Source organism: Procambarus clarkii, chromosome 49 (genome assembly GCF_040958095.1).
Source record: "Procambarus clarkii isolate CNS0578487 chromosome 49, FALCON_Pclarkii_2.0, whole genome shotgun sequence".
Taxonomy (NCBI): domain Eukaryota; kingdom Metazoa; phylum Arthropoda; class Malacostraca; order Decapoda; family Cambaridae; genus Procambarus; species Procambarus clarkii.
In genome coordinates this window covers 14,355,822-14,382,350 of record NC_091198.1, presented here as the reverse complement: position 1 = coordinate 14,382,350, position 26,529 = coordinate 14,355,822, and the positions used below count along the sequence as shown (strand labels likewise).

The window sequence follows — 26,529 nt, the reverse complement described above, 5'->3', positions numbered from 1 at the left end:
TAACATATAAGAACGTTGTTACAACATATTATATTGGTTGATACAATTGTTAGGTGTTAAAACTTGTTTGAATGTTGTAACAACGTCGTACAGTAGTTTCATTGTGTGTTTGGCGGGGTGAGACCTGAATGTCATCTGCCAGAAGCCTTGAGCAGAATCTGGCAGATTGTTAGTCAAGACTTTCCCCTCATGCTAGCTACCATTGTCATGTTGGTGAGATACAGTAATTTACTTCAGTTTAGCATGTTCTGTTAGCAGATTCTTTTGAGGGTCTTCTGGGGTAGAAGCAGGACCAAGTCTTTTACCACTGACATGTTTTCCATGCGTGGAGATCAGCATCTTTCCTGTTTTCTTCTGCTAGAAGTTGAATATATCCATAGGCTTAGACTTCTATGGAGAAAAATAGTTCAAAATAGTTCTCCTGAGATGGAATGGACAGAACACACAGCAGGTTAAGTTAGGTCTGATATATCAGTTGACTTGTTTTAATTGAGGGCTTATCTGGACTTGGACAAGTGGCATTTAAGGATTGTTATTCCTATAGGTCCCCGAGTTGCCATACACATTCTGCTTATTACCTGCTTATGCTCTCCGCTGTACCCCCTGGAGTCACTTGATTGCTTATATCATCCCTTGCTGAGCTCTGTGGTGGATATTTCAGTGTATGTCATGCATTTCTCAAACCTTACTTGCTTATTTCATTTCAAATTTATGTGGTGTGTGAGCAGGCCCTCGAGTTGGGTGTATCTAGGAGACCTATTTCTCATGACCTGGTGGTATGGGGCCAGATTCACGAAGCAGTTATACAAGTACTTACGAACGTGTACATCTTTCCTCAATCTTTGACGGCTTTGGTTACATTTATTAAACGGTTTAAAAGCATGAGAACTTCCCAATCAACTGTTGTTATTGTTATAAACAGCCTCCAGGTGCTTCGGCGCTCAATAACTGTTTAATAATTGTTAACAAAGCTGGCAATGATTGAGAAAAGATGTACAGGTTCGTAAGTGCTTGCATAACTGCTTTGTGAATTTGGCCTATGGTCTGTAGTGGCTCCATGGACTCTGTTTTGGATTCTGATTCAGCACCACCCCTTCATCAACTTCTCTATCCTCCCTGCCTCCGCTACTACTACGTTGCCCAGTGTGACCAGTGCTTCATCCCTGATGAATTCCTCGTTACACTGGCATTGAATACTCTACCCCCTCACTATTAAGGGGCTGTGATATTGTACTCGCCCTTGGCTCCCTCTCATGCCTTGAATGCTCCCACATTCACTGATATGATTGATTCATTTATGTGCACCAAATATTTAGATGTTATTTATACTGATTAGATATTATTTATACTGACAAGTATGCAGTTGTGGATGAGCTCCAGCTGTCTGCTTATTGCTTCGGTCCATCTTCAATTATCTAGTACTGTATATGCATTGTTGAGGTTCAATCTTGGAAATAGGGCCAACTGCACTGCTTCCTATTAGTTAGGTTCCAGAGAGAGTTAACTAGCAAGTGCTCTCTCCTGGCTAGTTAGGAAAGAGCATTCAATTTCACACCTACCATCGCTTTTCCACAGATTTTTACCTTCAGCCAGGTGGTGGTGGCTTTTCCTGGAACATAAGTCCAGCTAGTCCATTGCTTTGCTTAACTTCATGCTTTGCAATTGTGTTCATGACATTGCATGTGCTCTAGATTCCATTTCATTCCAACTGTGACCACCAGAGAAATCTGCTCTTGAGGGGTTGTAGGTTTCCAGCAGTGTGTGTTTGGCACCTCTCGAGTTCCCTGATGTCCAGGCAGTACATTTCATATACAGTATTCTAATCCTGTGGGGTTTGTTGTTGGGGAGACAAGTCTTTTCTTTGTTTTGAGAATGACTACTGTTAAGTCATTCAGCTAACCCTACTGGGGGTCATTCAGGACTGTGTGTTTGGGCATGTAAGTCCAGCCTGTAATGCTTTGTTCTGTCCCTGGTGCATGTTTGGGGGAAGGGGGGGTGGGGAAGAAGCCTTGCACTTTAGCTGAGGGTGAGACTGTTAGATGCACACCTTTCCTAATAGGTACATGGTAGCATACGTCATTCTTTAACAAGTGGTATATGTTGGGGGGTTCACCGAGATGCTCTACTGGCACCCAACATGCCAGTTTGTCTGTACAATCATGAGTGGCTGGTGGCCCTTGTCACTGTGTGGTTTATTGTCTGTATTACAGTCGGTCTGGGGAGCCGGTCAGCCGAGCGGACAGCACGCTGGACTTGTGATCCTGTGGTCCTGGGTTCGATCCCAGGCGCTGGCGAGAAACAATGGGCAGAGTTTCTTTCACCCTATGCCCCTGTTACCTAGCAGTAAAATAGGTACCTGGGTGTTAGGCAGCTGTCACGGGCTGCTTCCTGGGGGTGGAGGCCTGGTCGAGGACCGGGCCGCGGGGACACTAAAAAGCCCCGAAATCATCTCAAGATAACCTCAAGATAACCAGTGCTGTACTGGCTGGGACATAATGTTCTGTTTGATTGTTTACCTGACATTGGGATTTGCAGATTTTTGGGATGTACTGTACTTGTATATATATTTGAACCCCTGATAGTGATCTCTGTTGCTACCATCATTCAGCTTGTTGGGTTCAGGGTCTTTTCACCTTCAGAGTACTGTATGTCATTTGATGGGACTGGACTCCAAGCAATTCTAAGCAGAGATTAGTCCCTCTTTCTGGGTTTCCATCTGTCTCTGCCCTATTATCTACTGATAATGGCTGTGGATGTAGTTCCTATTGGTATATTATATTCTGTTGCTCTATTCCTACTCGTATGTTCGTAGGTAGAATTATGTTCCTACCAGTCTATTTTTTTTTGCAAACAGTGTGTTAGACGGTTGGAACAAGTTTAAGTGAGAAGGTGCTGGAGGCCAAAACCGTTAGTAGTTTCATAGCATTATGACAAACAATACTGGAAAGATGGGACACTACGAGCGTACCTCTTACCCTGTAAGTGCACTTAGGTAATTGCACATGCACTTGCATGCATATGCATGCACATACAAATTTTGCCCCACATAAGTTATTGAACACTCATACTATATAATATAATAAATACATGAAAACGAGTAATAGACGATCAAAGAAACATCTAAGATGAACACTGGAGTCGTATCTTATACAGACTGTGTCAGCAAAGTTATTATTGGGTGTTGAGTGATGACTCTGTGCCTTGCCACAGCACAGCTTTTCACAGCTCTTACTACCGGTAAAAATGTGCATAATTATAATATTTTTTTTAGTGTTTCATACATTTTGCATACGAATGTGTAAATCTGTAATAAAATATATTTTGGAATTTTTTAAATATTTTGCGCATAGGCATTTTTCAATAGCCGCTGTCTAAGGGTTAACTCGGGGTGCAGCTCAGCCTCCTCCAGGGATGGTCCCATCCACTATGACGGCAGAGGCAGTTGACCCTTCTAGTCCTACCGGAGTTTTGAGGCATTTTCCTTTCCCAACTGACCTTAACCCCCAATCTGGACCTTCTCCTTGGGAAGATGTCTTTCTGTCACATGTGTTAGGCAAGGAATATGGTTCTGTCCCAGAACTTTCAATGTAGGGTTCTGGGAGCTGAGGGGAAGGCTGAGGAGGGGTCCATGGGTGTCCTTCAGCCCTTCTTGGACCTTGGTTCCCTCAGGGGAGGATCTTTTGCTTTAGCTGGAGAGTTTTCCTTATTTGTCTGCTATGTTGCTCTGGGTGGGATCTCGTCTGCTGTTGGTCGAGGTAGGTCCTTAGGTGGATCTGATTCTCGGGCCATTAAGCTTCCTACTGCAAGTTCCTTTCTGCTCAACATCTCAACTACACATTGCAGAAGGATGGTTCTGCATTTGATTCATGCTGGTCTTTTTTGTGGTTCGCCCTTTTGACTCGGCTTTGGGTGTTCCCATGCAAAATCGGCCAAATTTTGCCAGCTTTTGGTCCTATGAATTGTGGGCTTTTCAGTCGTCTTCCTTGTTCTGTGGTGGAGTTGGTCGGTCCTTCCCTCCATTCTTAGGGTCGAGTCTTATGGGTCAATGTTCCTTCCTGGCACTGGTTCGGGTCACTGCGTGTTGGTTTGATGCCGAAGTGGTCAAGATGATCTCAGTCCTTCAGTGGGTATCCTGGTTATTTCCAGTCCTGAAGGAAGACTTGGCAGACCAATGGTACTTTCTTGATCTTTCAGGATTGAACTGTTTCATTCTGTGACTCGCCTTCCACATGACCAATTTTGCCCAGGTTTGACTACTACTACAAGCTGGAACTTGGAATAAAAGGTCCCTTAACCTCTTATTCTTCTTAAGGAACTTATTTCTCGCCTTCTTAAGGTGCCCTTAACAGGGCGCCTGATAGCTGAGTAGACAGTGCTTCGGATTCATAGTCCTGAGGTTCCGGCTTCGATCCCCGGTGGAGGCGGAGACAAATGGACAAAAAGTTCCTTTCACCCTGATGCCCCTGTTACCTAGCAGTAAATAGGTACCTGGGAGTTAGACAGCTGCTACGGGCTGCTTCTTGGGGTGAAGCAGCCTGTGGTGTAACAGCTGCTACAGGAAGTCCGAGTTGGTTCCATCCCCAGGTTCAGACTTGGCTGGGTCTAGTTTGGGACTCTTGGTTGGCTTCTCTGTCCTTGCCTCTGTCTGCTTTGCCAGGTTTGTCACTACTGTATTGGGCGTTGGATTGAACCCAGATGACTCGTCGTTTAGTCAAGCAGTTGTGCGAGAGCCTGAACTTTGCCTGCATGATTTTCCCATTATTCAGGGTTTGACTCAGGGCAGTGTTCAAGTTTCTCTGGTTATGCCAACTTTGCTGCTGCTGGGACTAGAGGGTTCTAACAGGGTTCTAGCTGCCTAGTATTTAGTTAATGTTCCCGCATCGCAGTTGATTACCTCCATCTCTTCCAGGTTTGTTGACGAGTTGCTCATTAGCTCTAGAACTGATGGGGAACCGGTTGAGGGTAGGAACCAGGTCGCCTGGCGATGGTGATCAGTACTAATGAGTTTTGAGTTTGAATAAATCCCTTGTTCAGTGGGAATCATTTGTAAAATTATTTTGTTGTTCCGATGTATCATTTTCTAATGATGCAAGCTGGAATCCCTCCAGTGTCTGTAAAGCTTCGCTGACTTTTTGGATGCTTTCCAGTGGGGTGACGAATTGGCAGTCACTCTCTGTACCTCGGTGAGGGGAGGACAGGGAGGGGGGGACTAGGTTCTTGCTCTGTCTGTGATAGGCTAAATAGAACTTCCATGACTAGTAATATTGCCTGATATTGCAGTGACTTTCCTGATATTGCTCCATTAGCTTGGAGCAAGATCAGGAAATAACTTCAGTGACCCAATGGGGCTCGACCATAAAGAGGTATTTTATTGCATTTAATGTTGTTGAACACAAATAACTTAGTGGCTAAGGACTTGTGATCTTATTCTGCAAAGCATTTTTGAACTGAAAAATGAACTAGAGGGCATTTTTGTTTTTTTTAAATATTTATAATATATATTTTTTTAAAAGCGATACATGTTGGCATACAAGCTGTGGATACCTCTCTTGATCAACTGCAATATAAACATAGTTAGTATATTATTTAATTAGGATTCAGAGCAAGAGGTTTTCTTCTGAGTGATGATAGGTACATAGTTACAGTCTGCAGAATAAATGTAGATTTGTTATGCATTTCAACTGATAAGCCTTTCTACCTGTATATTAGAATGTGGAAGCAATAAAGTACAAAGAGCTAGCAGTGATCATTCTCTAAAGGGGAATTTGTTCCAGCCAAGTCCATTGGCTGGTTGACTGGTAGAAAAATGTACCTTTGACTTCGTGTTGTGCTAGTTTATTAATATGACACTACTGTACTGATACAGAAACTCAGCAACTTCCTCGTAAGAATCCCAAGACGGATGCTGATATCTTCAGTATCATGGCACGTTAAACCACTGAAGCAGTTACATCTTCATCTGCAGACACAAGTGCAGAAGCATCTTAATAATGTGTGTCAATATGTACAAGAAAGTAAAGGACAACAGAGTACATCCTTTTACTGCTTAAATTATCTTGGTATAGTTTGATCATCAGCTCTTGGGGGAGCGTTTGTTTAATATTTCAGCAGAATTACTTCTCGGAAAACTGTTTTCCTTTAAAGATGTTACTTTTTCAAATTCCCGATGATCTAACACAATTAGTCTAAAAACATGAAAAGATAAAAACAAGTGGTTCGATTCCGAAATTACTTGATAAATCGAATGTTGAAGTAAGAATCCAGTTCATCTCTAATTACTGTACGCGTTTTTGTTTATTTAGCATGTGCATCTGCTTATGTTAATGATTAGTATCACAATATGATTCTGTTTAATTTAATATATTAGAACATAGTGATTTTTCTTATGTGTAATACCACGACACAAAAATCAGAATGACTTAAATTTTCAACATTCTGTTTATATATATATCATTTCCAGGAAATTCTAACTGTAGTACTTTGCTGAGAATTATATTGCAACAGCCTGGGCTCATATCTTTGCATAGTGGGCTGATATAATATATAATTTTCTCTTTAGTTTTTCCTGTTAATTTCTTGGCCAGTGAGATTTGTCCTTACATTTTTTTTTTAAATGGGATATATATTTTGAAATGTGATATATATAATTTTTTTTTAATAATGCCATGAGAAGCTGTGTGTTGATTTCAACAAATATTGTTGCTTTCAGTTGCAGGAATTTTGTAATTGTATTGACTGATTAATTGTGTGCTTATCAACTCTTATGTTAGATAAAATTAATATGTAACTTGATACTGTATATTGAATAAGTAAATTGATATGTTGAATAAATAAGGTTGATATATTGAATAAATAAGTTCATATGTTGAATAAATTGGTTAATATACTGAATTATTGTGTTGGGATGATTGATAAATAATTTGTCTGTTTATTTGAATATTAGCGTCATGTAAAGCTTGGATCGTGTTGATTAAATATGCATGTAGTTTGGTAGGAACTGCAATGAACTGAAATATTCCGTTTGATTGCATTTTGTTGTTAGTTGTTTTGGTATGAAATGCATATAAAGCACCATTTAGTGCCATATATAATTGTTCTATATATATATATATATATATATATATTCTAATATATACATGTGATTTTGAACATTTTAGTATTTTGTACAGTATACAGTATATTAAATTGTATGAAAAATGTATTCGAATACACAATTAAAGTATTCGTATTCGTATTCAAATACATTGACAAATTAGAGTATTCGTATTCATGCCTTACTGAAGTGTTTGTATTTTAATGTATTTATACATTCAACCCAAGTCTTACATTATTTGCAGCAGGAGCCATTGAATATTTAACATTAATCTACTCATTGCACTAACACTCATTGGCTCTTTGTTCTTATCAAATCTCCAGTGAGACTAAACTTGCCTGAGAAGACAAATTGAATACCCTGGTTGGGAGAAGGGAGAGAGACACACAGGGTCAGTGGTCAACAAAGTCCTCTTGAGATTGTGCTGTTTACAAGAACGCCAGGGTTTGTCCAGCTTAATTGGGCAGTAGATATTTTAGTTTTAGTCAAATATGGTTTACGTTTTTTTTTATAGAAAATATCTTGTTTACATATAATTTTAGAACACTATATTCAGCGACAGACATGAAATGTCATATGTTTTAAATACTGTACTTGAGTACTATATATTACATAAGATAGATTACAATTGCAGAAACATAATTCGAGAACTAAGTTAACTCTCATACCAGGACTAGTTGAGGGCCACAGGGCTAACAACACTGCGAACCAGATATGATAGGGCTGATCTCACTGAAATGTTCAAAATACTGAACAATTTGGAGGATGTTGATCCGGACAATTCTTCAAAAGGTCAGATGTAGTGCAAACAAGAAGGTAACAGTTTCATGTTCAACAAACCACAGTTTAGGACTAAAATCAGGAGATGCTTTCCGTGCACAGGGTTACAAACTCATGGAACCGGCTATCCGCTGATGCCGTAAATGGCAAAACTCCACGGAACTTTAAAATCCAGTTTGACAGAATCATCAGGACAATTGGTGAAATCTTTGACAAGCTGCCGGCTTCCTCTACCCATCAAAGCCACTAGAGTATTAGTGGCCCTCGGGTGAAATATATACACCTGTACATGCAACAGTGGTAAATTTATAACTATGCTTCCAGGTAGATAATACACAACTATATTTTTAATAGGAGCAATACAATGACTGTGATGAATTTGTTGTGGTGAGAAGTGGACTATATAAGAATTTAAAATACTGTGGTTTGATGCCCCACAAAACTTTAGGGGGTTAGTTTATTTAAATTTTATTTAATTTTAATTTAAACTATTTAGTCAGTTGGTAAACATTAAAGTTCAGATTTCATTCCGAGTATTAATTTGACTATTGTGGTTTCTGAACAAATCCACAAGGGCCATGTCATGGCACAGTTAACTAAGGGGCGTCTTGGAACATCCCGGACGTAGGTTCAAACCCTCATCACGGCCCTTGTAGATTTGTTCATTTGATATAGCACACTATTGTGATTTCCTGTGTGTATTCTGGTCTCTGTTCCAAAGGCCAACCAATCGCCTGCTCGTGTGCCTTGCACGAACATAAGGCACACCATACAACATACAGTATACGGCAACAATGACTGATCTCGGCAGCACTGCTGAAAAGGAATATAAACCCGAATTTATTTAAAGTATCTTGCTTATCTTAATTTATGCTTAATTACTGGATAGTATAAATTTGTTAGTATTATTTAAGGTTTAAGGCCTTGGCTGGCAAAAAAGCATGCTGTGTGTTAAACCTGGGAGGGTCCCAATATGGCCTCCTGGCATCCTCCTATGGAAGATGAACTTATGCTGTCGTTTATAATACAGGAAATTTTAGGCTACAATAATAATAAGAGCATAAGGTTTATATCATAATTATTTAGTGTGGAATGATCAATAGTGCAACTCGCTTGTTAATTATGATTTTCATGCCTCATAACTGCACTCAAGTCACCCCCCTTTCCTAAGTATAATCTATTTGGCCAAACAAGAGAATATGAAGGTGGGGTGTCACTTATTTTACTTAAGTGTGAGGTGGACAAATACCATATTTGAGGTCTTGAGGCTATCTACCAACTGTCAGCAACAGGAATGGCCCACGTCCGATGGTGGCGTATGAGTGAGTTCTTTCTTGAATGGCAGCTTAACTGAGTTATATTGATGGCCATTTCTCAAAAGCGAGACTATATTATTCGGTAATTATTGAAGGTGTCAAAACACTATTATTTGTTAAGGAGCTAATCATGTTTCCTCTTTAAGATATAATTTTAAACTATTATTAAAGTAATGATGACAGTTGATTTGATTGTTATGGTATGACGCCATGAGCGAATTATTGGTGTTGCATGTAGGCGTTACTGTGCAGTTATGTTATGTTATGATCTCTTTTATTTGTTATTTATTTAGGAACAGAGAATTTAATTCTCATAAAGGATTTAGTTTATAGTATCTTACATTTAATGATTATCAATTACTCGTTACCGTACTAGATAGTTTCCATAATTACATTAGATCTGTAAGTCTGACTAATAGAAAACTATGGTTGTCCCAACTATATCAAAAGGGAAGGGCACACATACACTAAAAAACAAGTGTTGAATGTAATGAAACGGCAGTTTCTGGGTGAACCCCAGAGGCTCCATGAAGCTATCACAGTGATTACGTACCATACTACTGGATGTCATCAGTCGCAAAGTTTTATTGGTCTGCTTGGGACTACTGGCCAGAACCTGGGCCCCTCTACAGAGGTGCAGAGGGCGATAGCCTATGAATACTTTTACATCTGCCACCACCAGGGAAGCACCCAGAAAGATAGGCAAATAAAGACAAATTGGTTCACAATTTAAAAACAAGGTTGAGGCCCCAGTGTTGCCAAAAGAACTCCCCAACAATGAAAAAAAACACAATTTAGTGAAATTGCTCCCCCCCCCCCTTATTTGGGGGTGGAGGGAGCCATCTCGAGTCAGCTGGGCTTCCTCACCATTCAATTCTATAATAACTATAATAATAAAACACCGATGCCCTTGGGGAGGGAGGGTGACGGGAACCTCTTGGGTTCACCCAGAGACTGGCGTTTCATTAAATTCAAGATTGGTTTTCTGGGGGAAGAGGGGCTGTGTCAGTTCCTTGAAGTTAACTATCCACAGTGAAGGACAAAAGGGGCACCAACCGGGGAGGTGTCAGCATTGCAGGTATCAAGACGAGGAAGCGGCCGGCAACTGCAACTCATGACCCAAAGTCACATAGGTCCGCCAAGGACCCGGAATGGGCACAAGACACCAGGTGCCAAAACCCCACAACCAAAGGACCCCTCCAGATGACCATCGACCCAATCCTCACAGAATAGGAAGAGCCAGCAGCAAATAATCAAACACCCACCAGGGCCAAGAAAACAAAACACGAACCAAAGGGGGCCAACACAAATGTACAGAAGGAAAAGATAGAACCCAGTTCAGACACCAGGCAGGTTCAAATGGTGCTCGAGCAGGCCAGAGGTGAAAGAGATAGCGAGAAACGGCACTCGAAAATGGTAGACCGGAGCCAGAGCAACAATGACCATCAAGTACAGGCATCATTAAAGAACTGAATGGTGGGGGGGGCCTGGCTGACCCAGGCCAGCTCCCTCCTCCACCAAATGAGGGGGAAGGTAGGGCAAACTAGTTAGGGGCTAGTTTTGCCAAATTTTGGTTTGTTTTCATTGTTAGGGGGAGTTCTTTTGGCAATGCTGGGGCTTCAGTCTCGTTTTTAAATCATGCAGTAATTTGTTTTGATTCTCCTATCTATCTTGGAGCTTTCCTGGTCGTGGTAAAGATGATCAACTTTAAATATAAAGTGTTCATAGGCCATCGCTCCCTGCACATCGCTAGAGGGGGAGGGCCAGGTTCTGGCTCGTGGCCCCTGATAGACCAATAGAACTCTGCAACTGATGACACCTAGTAATATGGCACTTAATCAGTGTGATAGCTTCAGGAAGCTGACGGGCCTCCCCCCAGGAAGAACAGGGTAAGTAGCTTGATAATGAAAAACCAATGATTTTGTAATAAGTTTACATATATTATGATGAGACTAAATTTAAAACAAATAGTGGGATTTTTTTTTTTTTTTTTTTTTTTTATAGTTTCGTACTTAGTGTTTACCATTGCTGTTCACAGTGCTTATGTTCCCTCTTACTATTCTTACTTATTACACTGCTGTACCTAATTATTAGTAGACTTTGAGGTAGGGTGAGTCTTTGATACCTTATTACAGTGGGTATTTCCCATGGTTTTGTAATAAAAACAACAACCCATACAAATTTTTTTATCTTCACTAGCAGCAACCTTCAAGTTGAGAAGAAATATGAAAAAAATCACACATTTAAAACTGTTTTGGTTAGCAATGAAATTTTACATTATTTAGTATTAAACTTATGTTTCACACTTTCCACATTTGTATCAAATATTATTAACTATATTTTAATTTCAAAATATAAAGAAAACAAATTTTAAGTTGCCTAATAGAAAAAGTGGCTTGGGCAGATCTTACTTTGTACCATTGACGGAGTCCTGTAGTGCAGTGATCGACAACGTTGGCCCGCAACCCAGTGTACCGGGATCAATGTCCACAGTAGAACAGAGATGATTGGACCTGATGCCTCTCTTCATCTAGCAGTGTATAGGTGCCCAGGAGTTAGGCAATAGGTGTGGGTTCCATCCTAGGGAAGATCCATAGTTGGCCTAGAATTGGGGAAGGCTTGAAAAACCTGATTATGGTCTAAGCTCACTAATTCTGATCATATGGGATAACCCTGATCAAGTGGATATGAAAATTACCAAAATTGCTTATGCCATATGTCAAATAAAATTGCTATACATACTAGTATATTGTACCACAATGTAACTTGTGTATCCACATATAATAATCAATTTACATTGTTATGTTAGCATCTTCATAAAAATAAGTCAAAATTGAATGACAAAAACTTATCTTGGTGGAGTTAATAGCTGTTCTGGCCTCTGCTATACAAGTGTTTGTATTGCGTGTACTACTGTACGTTCTTTTCTTAATATTAAACACAGTACAGGGTACTTACTTCTATACCAAATGATATTGCAACACTCACATCAGTACAGGAAATCCATTTTCACAAAGTTCAATGACTCTAACCTTATCCTTAATTGATAGAGTAACTTTCTTTTTCTTAACACCTCCACATTGATTGCTGCTACTGCCAGACATGTTCTTGGCCAAATATCCAAATTTATTTTCAAGAACAAAGTTTTGGAATGAAACTCTTTCTGCTATGGTCTACCACTTTGGTATATCACAAAAGGAAAGAAATGCTTGGCTAGGCATATTCACAAGGTGGGATGGGTCCACTCAGGAGATGGTATGTGGCCTACCAGATGAAACAAATTCCTTTATTTTAGCCGGAAAATATACTATACGGCCTTTACACACACGTTTAATGTAATAGTTACAATATTTTATACTGTTTTTATATATTTTGTTATTAATGTATTAATATAATTGTTTACTAACTTGACAGCAAAGCCCAGCTTTTTAGAGTTCTATCTGAATTCAATGAACAAGAACTTTGACTCCGTTTTAATTGAATTACCCAGAGATTCGTGCTGCAGAGGTTTGAATTAGCACGTTCTTTGTGTGCAGGCCTCTCTTTGCCCAATAACAAAACCATTGGAGGAATATACACACTGCAATAATGCAGAGATTAATAGAAAATACATTAGAATAAAGGACACATGTGCTGTATTACTAAACAGATTATTTTAAATACAGTATTAGATGATTTGATAAAAAAAATTGAAGACTGAAATATATTTGAGAATGTTAATTTATTAAAAAGTAAACTCATTGAAGTTATTATTAAAGATATACAGTATTTGGAGAAAATATTGTTTTGGCAGAGAAGAAGAAAAAGAAATGTACAATAGACAAAATCAAGTCATGTGTTTATATATAAAACAGTGAGCCACATTAGTTGTTAAAATGAAAGTTTTGTCCTAACCACATACTTGACAAAGCACTCAGGAAAGTGCAACAAATGTGGTGTAAATCTTTACATCAAATTAAAAAATACATGAGTGTGTATTTTTATCTTAAATAATAATAATAATATTATTATACAGTACTGTATGTTGGCTCAATTATGGAGGAGCTATAGTAGACCTCCAAGCTTATTTAGAAAACGTTATGTTAAGGATAAGGAAAAACCTTTAGCAAAGACCTAATGTGCACAGTAAAAAAAAAAACTGAAACTCCTCAGTTTTTAGGCCCATCTGCTCCAGCCTTCATCCTTCCTGAAGGAGCAACCATTTACTGTACAAGGTAGGCTCATATGGGGTGAATTAATGATCTCAATATTTAAAGGCATAAGAGCAGGGGTCGGAAAGATATTAATGGTGGGGGCCAAAATGTTCCTGCCATTTCATGTTGCAATAGAGGTTTTGTTAATGTTAAAATGCAAGTTAATGTTATATGGAAGTTAGCTATGCATATTAGAAATTCTTTACCAACTCATCACCTGTAGACTTGGCCTTGTGAAATTATAGGGGGAAATTATGGACAACCATGTATGGTTGTCCATAGGTATTAGGATTAGAAATTAGGCAAGAAGTGGTTAGTAACCCCCTTTGCTGATTAACCTCGTTTTGGGTTAATTACATTTGATATGGAAGGGGGGAGGAATGGGCCTGTACCAACACTGACCTGGGTGTCCAGCACCAACACTTGACCTGGACATCCAACACCAACACTTGACTGGACATCCAACACCAACACTTGACCTGGGCATCCAGCACCAACACTTGACCAGGGCATCCAGCACCAACACTTGACTGGACATCCAACACCAACACTTGACCTGGGCATCCAGCACCAACACTTGACCTGGACATCTAGCACCAACACTTGACTGGACATCCAGCACCAACACTTGACTGGACATCCAGCACCAACACTTGACTGGACATCCAGCACCAACACTTGACCTGGATGTCCAGCACCAACACTTGACAGGACATCCAACACCAACACTTGACCTGGGCATCCAGCACCAACACTTGACCTGGGCATCCAGCACCAACACTTGACCTGGACATCCAGCACCAACACTTGACTGGACATCCAGCACCCCTGGAAGAATGGTAGACAGTTGGTGTGGGACTACACTTGCATTTCAGCTTTGGCCAACACCTATGTTAACTTCAGTGCTGCACAGGCAGGTGGTGCTGCCAATCACTGGGAAGCAGCTAAGTCTCATAAATACAGAGATCTTGATCACCACTACAATTTGGTCCCCATTGCCTCAGAGACACTTGGTGCCTGGGGTAAAGGTGCTGCTAGTTTTTTTAAGGAACTGGGTTCTAAGCTAATTGAAAAAACTAGAGACCCCAGAGCTGCCAGTTTCCACTTTCAGCGCTTTAGTGTAGCGACCCAGAAAGCAAATGCTCACTGCATCCATGGTTCCTGCCTGCCATCTGAGGAGCTGGAGGAACTCTACAACCTATGACAAGTAGCCTTGTACCCTGCATGTAACCAATGTTGTAACCCTTTTTGTGTAATTAAATTTTAAATAAAATAAAATGAGATATATATATTTCTACAGTATACAAAAAGAATAGGGGTGGTAGAATAAAATATTAGTGTTCAGTGAGGATCCACAACGTCTTTTCTAGGTACTCCTTGTTTTCTTCTCCAAGGCTATGGGTCCCTACAATTGCACCAGAGGTGGTACCCTTATTTGGGTTAAAAAAAAATTATGTATATATATTTACAGTATATTAATTTAAGAGAGAAGCATATATATATTGCCAAGAGTTTGTAGGGCTAGTAATTGGCTCAAATTCTTACCACTGAGTGCTTTAATTCATCTTTCAAATGTTCAATTTCTTCATCATAAAACAGGAAAGTTAAGAATTGTTTGTAGCAGTATGGGAATTGAGTATGTTGAAGGTCATTAAGCTATCACAAAGTGGGTTGGTTTCATAATATATATACACTACTTTATACTAAAAGCCCACTTTTCTTGGTGGGCTTTTAAAGAATCCAAGTTGAATATCTCCAAGTCACATTAATGTTATTCAACGATTAAATATTGGCATCGTTGTGAATGTGATGATATTTACACACCATATTTCCTTAATTTATCGTGGCGCAGTCGACTAAGGCGCGTCTGGGATTATCCCGGATGTAAGTTTGAACCCTCAAACTGGCCCTTGTGGATTTGTTCAGCTGATGATGCCTATCTTTATTCTCTATACAGAACTGTTTGTTATTATTTTTTTTCCTCTACATGCAGGAAACCAATAACCAAGCAACACATCAGTGAAGAGAGAATGGCTGCGCATCTAAATTCTCTCCATCTTTCAGAAAGTTACTACAATCATCGACTTGGTAAAAAAGTAAGTGCATTTTAGTGCTATTGATATGTGGATTATATGTCTCACTTTTCCAGTTAACATATTCCTTGCAAGCCTCTCAACTTACAGACTACAGCATATATACAAATTACATCAAGTACTAGTATAGTTACTAGCAGCTATCAAAGTGAAAAAAACTGTAGCCAACTCTCAGGCTCCTAGCTTCGACGCAGAGCTTGACTTATATATATACTGTATGCGGAAAATCCACAGAGAAATGTGAAAGGAAGTGAACGTTTCGGCCTGGTTAAAGTCGGCTGAAAATAAATAAATATATACAGTATATAGGTGAGTAGAATATATATATATAATACATATATATAAAAATTTGTGAGGGTACCACCTCTGGTGCCAATGTGGGGACCCATAGCCTCATAGCCTCAGCCTACAGTATATATGTATATATATAAATAAATAAGTAACACATGATCACTAAGCACAATTCTTATTACACACTTATGCTCTACTGTACAGAATATGATTTTCTTTGGAGTTAAGTCCAAGTGAATATATGTGGCCCACTCCGTCAGAGCCTGGGTGAAGATGTTCACACTACTATCGCTGACCCTCCAGGGATCTACCAGATTCCAAATTTCCAGGGATTTAAGAGCCCTAATGAACTGCTATGATTCTTCCAGAGCCCAAATTTCTTACAATTTTAGGGATACTACATGAGCTGTGGCATGTTCATATTTGTCTAGAGATTTATAATTACAGTCTTCCAACTTAGTGATGTGTGTATGCTAGTTTTTAAGAGCGTGGTTAAATATTATTTAAAGGAATTTCCTTAATTTGTATTTACATACTAAGCTCAATCAGTAATATAAGGTCTTACTTTCAGGGTTGTGCAAGTGACATGGACATGATGCTGGAGGAGGAACCTGATGACGGTTTGGGAGACGATGGGATTCCACGACCCTGGAAATCCAGAGCCAAAGGTCCCGCGTGTCTTATCATTGCTGATGAAGTGAAGCAAATTATTCCTGGAGAATCACAACTTCCAGCATCATTATTAAAAAAATTGTAATTATTAATTTGTATACAGTATGTTCTTTCTGGGCCTTTCTTTTCACCCAGTCTCAACCATTGAAGCCTTTCCCTTGGACTCCACTTCTCTATCCTGGGCATTGAGCATGGATTCTGGCTCTGCCCCAGGCCCCTTAGCTGTGGTTCCTGGGGCTTTGGGGGTGTGAGAAATAACCCTTGGGTCCTGTTTGATCCTTCGTGTATGCTTCTTCTTTTTGTGGAGAGTTTTCTGTGCTGGGTACAGGGAATTTGTTTTCCCTTTCCACATGTGGGATGCTGTGTGTGGCTCCTCCAATGATAATTTCTGGGTGCCCTTCGGTTCCTTAAATTTGTCCTTTGGAGCCTCTGGTCTCCCACCTTCCCTAGTGGAGGCTTGGGAGGCAATCTGGACATACCCCGGGCATGGCCCAGATTTTGCCTCGGTCATGGCCCAGATTTTGCCTCGGTCATGGTTGGATGCGTTGTGAGATTCCGGAGCTCTCCTGGCTGGCAGACACCCCTTTTTTTTTCTTTAAAAAAAAAATTACCAGGAGCTTGGCTTGGTTTTGTTGCTTCCACTCGATTTAGTGGTGTGCTGCTTTCGTGTTACAGATTTGCCCATTTGCCCCACTCCCGAGGTATGTCAGATTGTTGCAGTTCTGTGTTAAGGTTGGTTATGTTGTTGCAGTAGACTTTCACACTCATTACACCTGGGCACTGCCGTGCATTTCGTGAGCCTTCTGGGGCTGCTTTCAGCCTGCTCTGGGCCGTGCTCCTTGTGCTGGGATTTTGATCTTTGTAGTAGTGCTGTTGACGGTTCTTGCTTTACAAACCTGACCTTTGGGAGGCAGTGGCTGCATTTTTTCTCTACATGTTGTTCGTCTTCTGGTCTCTTGGGGTTTGGCTTTTAGTGCCGTTCACATCCAGCGAGTTAACTCCACAGAGTTAACCGTTGATGCTAACATCTTCCTTTGGCTTTGCTGGATGTTTGAGGGCCCGGACATGGACCTCTTCGCATCTGCTTAGTTGCGGTGCCTTCCTCTTTATGAGGTGCTATCTCATGACTGCAAGACTCTCGCTGTGGTTGCCTTTCGGCTGGACCAGATCCAGTTCTTGCTACGAGTCCTACAAAATTGTAGTCCTAAATGTGAGGGTTTCCTTCTAGCTCCCTGCAGCCAGCCCAGCCTTGGTATAATAATAGTTTAGAGACATAATACGTATGTACATAACACATACATACATACATAAGATACATGATAATTTACGCTTAGAAAATATTAGAAGAACTGGTTCCAAATCTTCACACAGTAATAACACCATGTGAGACCAGAAGGCATGGCAGGATGTGTAAAATAGCCCCATTGAAAAACAAAGGTGCAAAAGGCACACTGAGAGAGAACTCAATCAACATCAGAAGCCCAAGACTTTTCAACATTATCCTCACACATATGGGTGACTGGCTAAACTCTTGCATGTTCAAAAGAGAACTTGACAAACAACTTCTAAGTATACCCGATCAACCAAGCTGTGACTCGTACATCAGGCTGTAAGCAGTCGCATTAAACAGCCTGGTTGATCAGGCCAGCAATCATGAGGCCTGGTCAGAGACGACCACAGGGACGTTGATCCTCGAAATCATCAGCAGGTAGTAGTCATGCTAATTTTTATGCTAATTGACTGGTCCAATTGCCATCTGAAATGTTCTGTTCTTCAAATGCCATATGACAATAATGATATACACAAATATATATTAAAAACATTAATGTTAGCCATTTGATGGCCTGCTAGACTTCGGTTCACTTCTCGGGGTGGATCATGTTGGGAGCACAATTATTATGTCTTTATATACTAGTACAATATGTAAATGTATAAAAAAATGCTCAAAGATAAAAATAATACAGTACAATAACATATATTACAGTATTGTGTTTTAATGATGGATTATTATTTTCAGAACTAAGCCCAGCATGGAAGTAGTGTTGTGGCAACCCCCTGAAAACCTCATCAGAAACATAATTACGCCAAGCTTAAGCACTCTGATTAAAAATGCAGAGAATAAAAGTTCTCCCTCTGATTCTGTGACTAATGCCTCCAACTCTACAAGCACAGGAGACACATCAACCAGCAGCTCGCCAGATTCTGGTATCTCGGTTTCATCCCCTCCACCATCCTTATCTTTTCTTGGCCAGAATTCGACATCACCTTCATCATCATCATCCTCTTCCTCCTCCTCCTCATCATCACAATTGTCATCATCATCAGCAGCCTCACTTAGCACAAGCATCACAGTAGGATCATCAGATGCTAGCGACGATTTATTATCACTTCCATCTACATCATCTGGTTCTCGAGGGGGATATCTACCTCCCCTAAGAAGGCCCGCTAGCCCATTACCTGATCCCATGGCAGATGACGACTTTTCCGAGCGTATGGAGTTTAACAATAACAATAACAATGCACCAAACTTTATGTGGCTGGAGGAAAATAACAATACTGCACTACTTGATCTTAATGCTGTTGAGCCTCACAGAGTTCCACACTTGGATGACTTGCCTGATCTACCAGACTCTGATGACATGGACCTATAACGCTATCAGAATGGCATAGTGCTGTGTGCCTATTAATGAACACAATTAGTCACTTGTGGCAGGTACTGTTTCACCATATTGCTAATATTAAAATAGATTTTTCTATGAAACAAAGTATGAAACTTTCTGATAAAAGTTTAATGTTTGTTAAAGACATGAATTGGATTTAAGAAACCAGAATACAACATCGTGTTTACACATAATACGAAAATGTTCTAAAATAAACTCGAGTAACATTGAAATATACATGCTGTATTTGCTTTGTCATTTTTTCAGAGGCATCAGTTAGATTTATTTGCAGACCGAGCATTTTAAATTTATATTTTATAAAAATGAGACACGATATAATTGTTCCTGTGTAAATTGTTGAAAATTCTAGTCGGGAATTTTTGGTTAAGGGGTAAAGATGACATGAATCTAAAGTCAGTACAGTACTTATGTTTGATTCTATCTGTTGTATAATATCCTTAATTTTTGGATTTGTTAGCTTTTCCGCAATTTAGCACATGTTCTTTGGGTTTCACAAATGAGCAAAATGTGATTGTACAGCAGTGAACATTGTCATTGTTACGAACTGTCGGTGTCAGGACTTGGCCCAGGTAAATGATAGGAAACTGTGAATTGTATTTCAAATCTTAAATCCTTTTAAAGCATATTTTATATAAAAAATATATGTCAAGTAAATAGATTGATCATAAATATGAACATCGCACTTCAGCTCATTTGAGGTATCAGCTCTATAAAAGCAATTCTGATATAGAATTATAGATCCCTTCAGTCATAAGGTATACCTTGTATCTCACATTTGTAGTGAAAATCACTGTTACACTGAATGTAGTTCATATTTATCTTTTATCATGAAATGTACAATAACAGAGTAGATTCTATTCTTAGAAACTCATGTATTAGTTTAGTGCACTCTTCCATTGCAGTTTTGAATTGTTCTGAAATTGAAATAGATCATGTTTTTACTAAGCCTGATGTACATACTAGTATTATTTTCTGATAGGTATTATTTTAAGGTATGATTTAGAAATTTTGTCTGGCATACTTTACTTTCAGTAAATTTAAAAAGGAAAAAAAATAATAAAAAAAAGAAAGATATGCATGAGAAGTATGTTATGCTTTTTGAACTCAATGCGGATGCCTATACCTAATATGTACTGTTATGATTCTGTACATCTTTATAAATGTTATGATGTTGGTTTTCAAAGAATATCTGTATGCAAGATATACTATTATCGTATTTGCACGATTATAAACTGCACCTTTTTTCTTCCTTCCGTCTCCCATCCCCCTTTCCCCTAAAAAAATGGCAAAAGAGGGTGGAGAAGGTGTTGCTTAAAATAGAATGCAAAGCTTATTAAAATTACAGTACAATCTCTTGTATTCGCCACCTTCACTTGTCACTTGTAATGAAACGATCACCACCACGTCGCCATAAAGCAGCCACGTTATCATCACTAGGTCACAACCATACCTGGGTCATACCTGGAGTGGGTTCTGAGAGTTTTAGACTGTTGCTTGGAGTGACACATACGCCCACATATCCACTACAACCTAGTTGGTACAACAGTTCTTGCACGAACATTTTTTTAAGAGAAACCGCCATTGATTCAGAAATATTTCTTATGCTTGCTAGGAAGATATTGAATAGCCACAATCATTACCCTAAGTTACCATAACCATTACCACAAGTTACCACAACCATTATGGGTCAATCAACCATATAGGGCCGGACGGCTGAGTGGGCAGCGCTTCGGATTCGTAGTCCTGAGGCTCTGGGTTCGATCCCCTTTGGAGGTGGAAACAAATGGGCAGAGTTTCTTTCCCCCTGATGCCCCTGTTCACCTAGCAGTAAATAGGTACCTGAGAGTTAAACAGCTGCTGCAGGCTGCTTCCTGGATGTTTGTAACAAAAAGGAGGCCTGGTCGAGGACCAAGCCGCAGGGACGCTAAGCCCCGAAATTATCTCAAGATAACTACAAGTTACCACAAGTCATTACAAGTTACCACAACTATTACTACAAGTCTCCACCACAATTTCCACAAGTCACCACCACAATTTCCACAAATCACCACTACCACGTCAACAAAAGTTACCACCAAAGACATCATCACTGCAATGTTGAACTCTGCAAATCTATTTACTGTTATTAATTTGAACATATCCTAATTGTTTATTATTATTTTTTGTATATGTACTGTTCAGCAAATTTTATTCATATAGTATTTATTGAACAATTGTGATAATTACCAGTATTGAGGTGAAATAAGCCAAGTTACAGTCTAGGCAATTGTTACAATATTTTTTTTTAATTATAAACAAAAAATTTAATATTATGTAATTGCAACAAGGGAGCATAAGGAAGGCTTGATAATTCTTTATATATTTTTAAATAACATGTTATCAAACCACTATAAATGATACACAATAGCATAATAATTTCTTTATACGACAACATTAGAGAACACATTTACAAATCCCCAAGACATATCGTGAGAGAAAGAGATAACATAGACACCACTCGGGGCATATACTATACACATTTCTTGTGTTAAGAGCCATTCTTAATGTGAATGTAATTTTTATTTTGTTTTAAAATGACGACACGTCATTAGACTGCATCTTAGAATTTACGTTTAAGGTTTTTAGTATGAAATGTGTGCAAAACTTACCCTGCGGCTCAGAAATGGGGCAGTTTATAATCATGTAAATATGGTATATTAGAGTTAAAATAACTGAAATCATTATAAGGTGATTTATATGTTCAAAATGTTATGTTATGTTGTTCAAAAATGTTAAATTGTGCTACTTTCTGAAGCCCAATATGATTATAAAGAGCTGTTAACCCTTTGGCTGCAATATACAGTAGTGCAGTATTAGCTTGACAATAAATAGGTGTTCACAGCTTAAGCAAGTTTTCCCAACTGTTTTCCCAAGAAAATACTTTTTATATTATGTAATGTTCGTCCAGACATTTGACCCTCAAAACGATATTTTGGACCCTGTATCAGCCACTTAGCAATGAAAGAAGGAAGGGTGTGTGTGGGCTTGGTAGTTGCATCAAGTTGTAAGTGTGTAGACTGGCATGTTTGTAGACTGACAGGTGCCGGTTATGATGCCATTTGCCATAGTGATATTTTTCTTACAGTAGTCATTCTTAGACCGTTCTTTAATTGTGCCTTTTTATTTTTTATATATATATGCAATCTAAAATATATTTTAAAAGATGTTTCTTGGTATATGTGGAAAGAGCACCATTTCTAGGGGGAGCCCCTTGATGCTACTTGAAGCTATTACACTGATTTAGTGCCATATTTCTAGGTGCCATCAGTTGCGGAGCTTTTATTGACCTACCAAGCACTGTGAGCCAGAACCTGGTCGTCTCAAAGAGGTGCAGGGAGCGGTGACACTATGAACACCTTCCATTTAAAGTTATTAACGTCTGCTGCCACCAGGCAAAGCACCCAGAAAGTCAGCGATACAAAACAAACTTTTACATGGTTAGAACGAGACTGCAGCCTCAAAACTGTCCAAAAGAACCCCCCAACAATGTAAACAAACTATCAAGGAAACTAGCATGCACAAGTATGCACTACCTCCTCTTGGTCATTTGGGAAGAAAAGAGAGACAGACTGGCCCAGCAGGCCTCCTCACCACCAGTTCTTATTCTGATGTGTATGTTTGCCATTCTAGTAGGTCTGGCTCTGACCTCCTGTTTGACATACTGTATGTATCCGGCTTGGCTCGGGTGGCCCTATGTACGTACCTCCTACGTGTCCTAGTTTCCGTCTTGGTTATGTATCCGGCTTCTTTGGGTTCAGTTCTTCCTCCCCTTTGGGTGCATTCCGAGGTTCTGGTATCATCTTGGCTGGTAGACTGTCCTTGGGATTGGCGTGGTTCCACTGGACCAGCACGCTTGAGTGGTGGGAGGGTATCTCCTATGTTTTTGCTTTTGAGGCAGGTTGCCATTTGGGCTCTTAGTTGCCCTGTTGGGCTATCTGGAGCTCAATTGTCCTGGAATCATTCGTTTACATTAGCGACAGTTTAGTGTGCTTGGAGGTGCATATGTTCAGGGTTCCGTTTCCCCTGGATGCTCCTTAAGTGCTACCCTTGCATTGTTAGGGATGTTTTCCTTGGGATGTTTGGGACACACTTTCTCAGCTCTTAGCTCGCCTGTGGTGGCCTTTCCGGTAAGCCAGTGATCTTGGACTGTCTGTCTGTCTGTCCTCAGGTTGGAAGTGTTTTTGCTGGTCTGGTGCACTGTGGTTCGCAAGGCCTCATCGTTGTGCTGAGGTAGATCTCCAGCTTATAGTCTGATTGGTGCTATGATTCTCCCTGGTGGCTCATTCCCCACAGATTGATGCTGGGGGATTCTGGGCTTGCATTTTGTCTCTTTTTAGAGGTTTTTCATCATTTTGCCCTTTTCTGCTTGGGGCTTTTCCACTTTTAACACCCCAGTGTTGTTCCCTGGTCCTTCCCATGGCATCTGGGTCTTTCCAGCAAGTTTCTTCTTTTAAAGCCTCTCCCGTGGGCTCTGCTTTTCTACCTCGGGCAGTGGCCGTAGATGTTGGCTCTGCCCTGGGTCCCTCGTTTGCTGTTTCCAGGAGTTGGAATGGCGCCCTTGGGTCCCTCGTTTGCTGTTTCCAGGAGTTGGAATGGCACCCTTGGGTCCCGTTTGGTCTTTTCTGGGGCTTTGTGCCTTCTGCAAAGGGTCATGGGTTGCAGGGGGGGGGGGGATTCCTTAACCCCCTCCCTGTAGGTGTTTAAGTTGGGTGCTGCTTCCCTCTAGGCTTGTTTCTGAGTGTCTGGGCTCTTCGGTTTCAACCTTCCAGAAGCTTCAGTCCTCCCTAGTTTCCTGGTGTTGGCTCGGGTGGCCCTATGTACGTACCTCCTACGTGTCCTAGTTTCCGTCTTGGTTATGTATCCGGCTTCTTTGGGTTCAGTTCTTCCTCCCCTTTGGGTGCATTCCGAGGTTCTGGTATCATCTTGGCTGGTAGACTGTCCTTGGGATTGGCGTGGTTCCACTGGACCAGCACGCTTGAGTGGTGGGAGGGTATCTCCTATGTTGTAGATATTTCAGGAAGGTTCTTATGAGTTCATGCATGCCTCCTCACTCCTGCCCTTCCTGATTTTCAGGACGATTGTATGTCTTGCTTTCCTTATGTCCCTCAGGAACTTTTGTCCTTCAATAGAATCCTTGGCGAATTGGATACCTTTGATATTGCTCGCGTTATAGGCTTTTGCTCATGTATTATCATCCTTAGTGATATTTAGCACATTTTGAATATCCCGCGCCACTGATGGTGCTATGTCGTCTCCTCGGCTTGGTGCCTTCTTTTGATAATTACTAATATAGCCCAAGCAGAAGTACTGCAGCCAAAGGGTTAAGGAACTAAAAATATTAAAAATGTTCAACTCAAATAATTTGGGGCATGAAATGTTTAAGCCAGGAAGGACAGGTTGTCATGATTATTAAAAGATATTTGTACCTCTGTAGCTACATCAAATCTCTTCTAGTTATACACATAATCTAGCATTTGACCTACACTTTTCTGAGTTATTTTTTCTTATATGATGGAGCTAATAGTTTATTATTTACTGTATTATTTCAGATGCTTTCTGTAATTTACCTCCAAGTTAAATGAGTCATACGCAAGCAACTGTTAATTTGTTTACAATAGCTTGATACAGAAATATACAAAATGCAAGATTTTTGTGCATTGTCTGAGTTTTAGTTTAGAGGCTAAAAAGTATTGTACTGTACTGTATTTACATTTTACCACTTATTTGATATTACTGAAAGGTTTAACAAATATATGTTTGTAATTTAAAAGTGTAATGATTAAGAGTCCATTTTGATAACATATCAATTTTTATACAATATTTACTTTCCCCCCGGTATTACTCAAGATATAAAGCAATCCAGAGAAGAGAATACCAGTATCCACGCATGCTCAGAGGGAAACAAATTCTGAAATCTGAAATTTTTTGCCCATTGGTTGAAACAACTGTTTCTAGCCTCGCTTGTTTACCCTGCTAGTGCTTGAGCTCTCGTTATGAATTGTGATCTCCAGTATTGTATTTTTGTTGATGCTGGAATAGAACTAAATTAGATATTTTATATAAGTACTGTATTCCTGTAAAAGTCAAATCCCCTTCCCCTCCCACCATGTAGCATTAATAATATTGTGTCCTTTTGAAGTCAGTGGGGTACATAATAAGTATTTTTAATGCTGCAGTAGGAATGCATCTCTGGAAGATTATCTATATAACCAGTCACTTTCACACACACTTGTGTTTCCTTCTTTCCTCCATTTACCGCACTTCACATCTTCATCTGCTCTTACATCAACTACAGAGAGAGGCTTTATTGCATTTGCATTACTACCAAAGTAAATAGATGCTGCCTTAGTATCTGTGGAATTTACTTTGAAGGTTATGATTGGTAATGTTGCCTTTTTGCAGGTTGTCATAAAGGTTATGATGGTTTCTATTATATTTCTTCTAACACTGTACTGCTAAATTTGATATTCAATGCATTAATGACTTGATTCTTTCACTACTTATTTTTCATTTAAATCTTCCTGACTAGCTCTTTGAAGATATCAGTGGAGGTATTCACCTGTTAAAGAAGATGCCATAAGAGTAAAATATGCACTAATTTGACTTGAAAAAGTAGATATGATATAATAACAATCTTAAGACAAAAACCAGCTTTTCAGGCAATCTCCCAGGGAGGGAGGAAATACACAGCAGAAAGGTGAAAATAAAACATTTGTGTATTTATAGATTATATCAAGTTAAACCTCTTGTTGAGACTGACACACAACCATTATTCTGGCAAATATTTACTCTTTGCAAATTAGATAAATTTAACACAAATATCAATAATGAGGAAAAATAATTACCTAGTATATATCATTAGCCCAATTATCTTAACAATTCAGGAAAATTATCACTGACAAAATTGGCAAATTAATATTGATTTCATTTTCAGATTTGCCCCGCCTTACATTAGTTATATATTTTCATAATTATGCTTGCAGATTAATGTACCTGTCAAAACATTCAAATTAGTATTCCTGTACTCTTGGCAGAACTGTACTGGCAGCACTGACTATTGACACCAGCTGATTGCTCAGATACTTCAGATTCCACAGTTAGCTAAAAGAAAAAAAAAGAGAGATGATTTCCTAATACTCTCTCAGCTATCTGGTTTAGTTTTTCAATCAGCCTTTATACTGTGTATATACTTTGATATCTGTCATCTGTTCTTCTAAAACACAGTTTACTTACAATCATCACTTAAACAGTAGTTTATAGTGGCGTGCAGAAAAAAAGATGAATATTTATGGCATCTCTGTAAAGCATTAGTCTTCTGAATATCTTTTTAATAACTATGGAACATCTTGCAACGATCTCATGCTGTCTGCA

At 39.5% G+C, this 26,529-nt stretch overlaps 1 protein-coding gene across 2 annotated transcripts in view; it reads left to right on the top strand.

Moving 5' to 3' along the window:
* Positions 1-24,928, top strand: part of LOC138351324 (uncharacterized) — a 35,195-nt gene extending 10,267 nt beyond the window's left edge. For both annotated transcript variants that reach the window (XM_069303011.1, XM_069303010.1), the window contains exons 4-6: positions 15,376-15,478; positions 16,338-16,519; positions 18,456-24,928. In XM_069303011.1, coding sequence (XP_069159112.1) covers positions 15,376-15,478; positions 16,338-16,519; positions 18,456-19,089 — 919 coding nt within the window. In that variant the 3' untranslated portion in view covers positions 19,090-24,928. The remainder of the gene's footprint in view (positions 1-15,375; positions 15,479-16,337; positions 16,520-18,455) is intronic.
* The last annotated feature ends 1,601 nt before the right edge of the window (positions 24,929-26,529 follow it).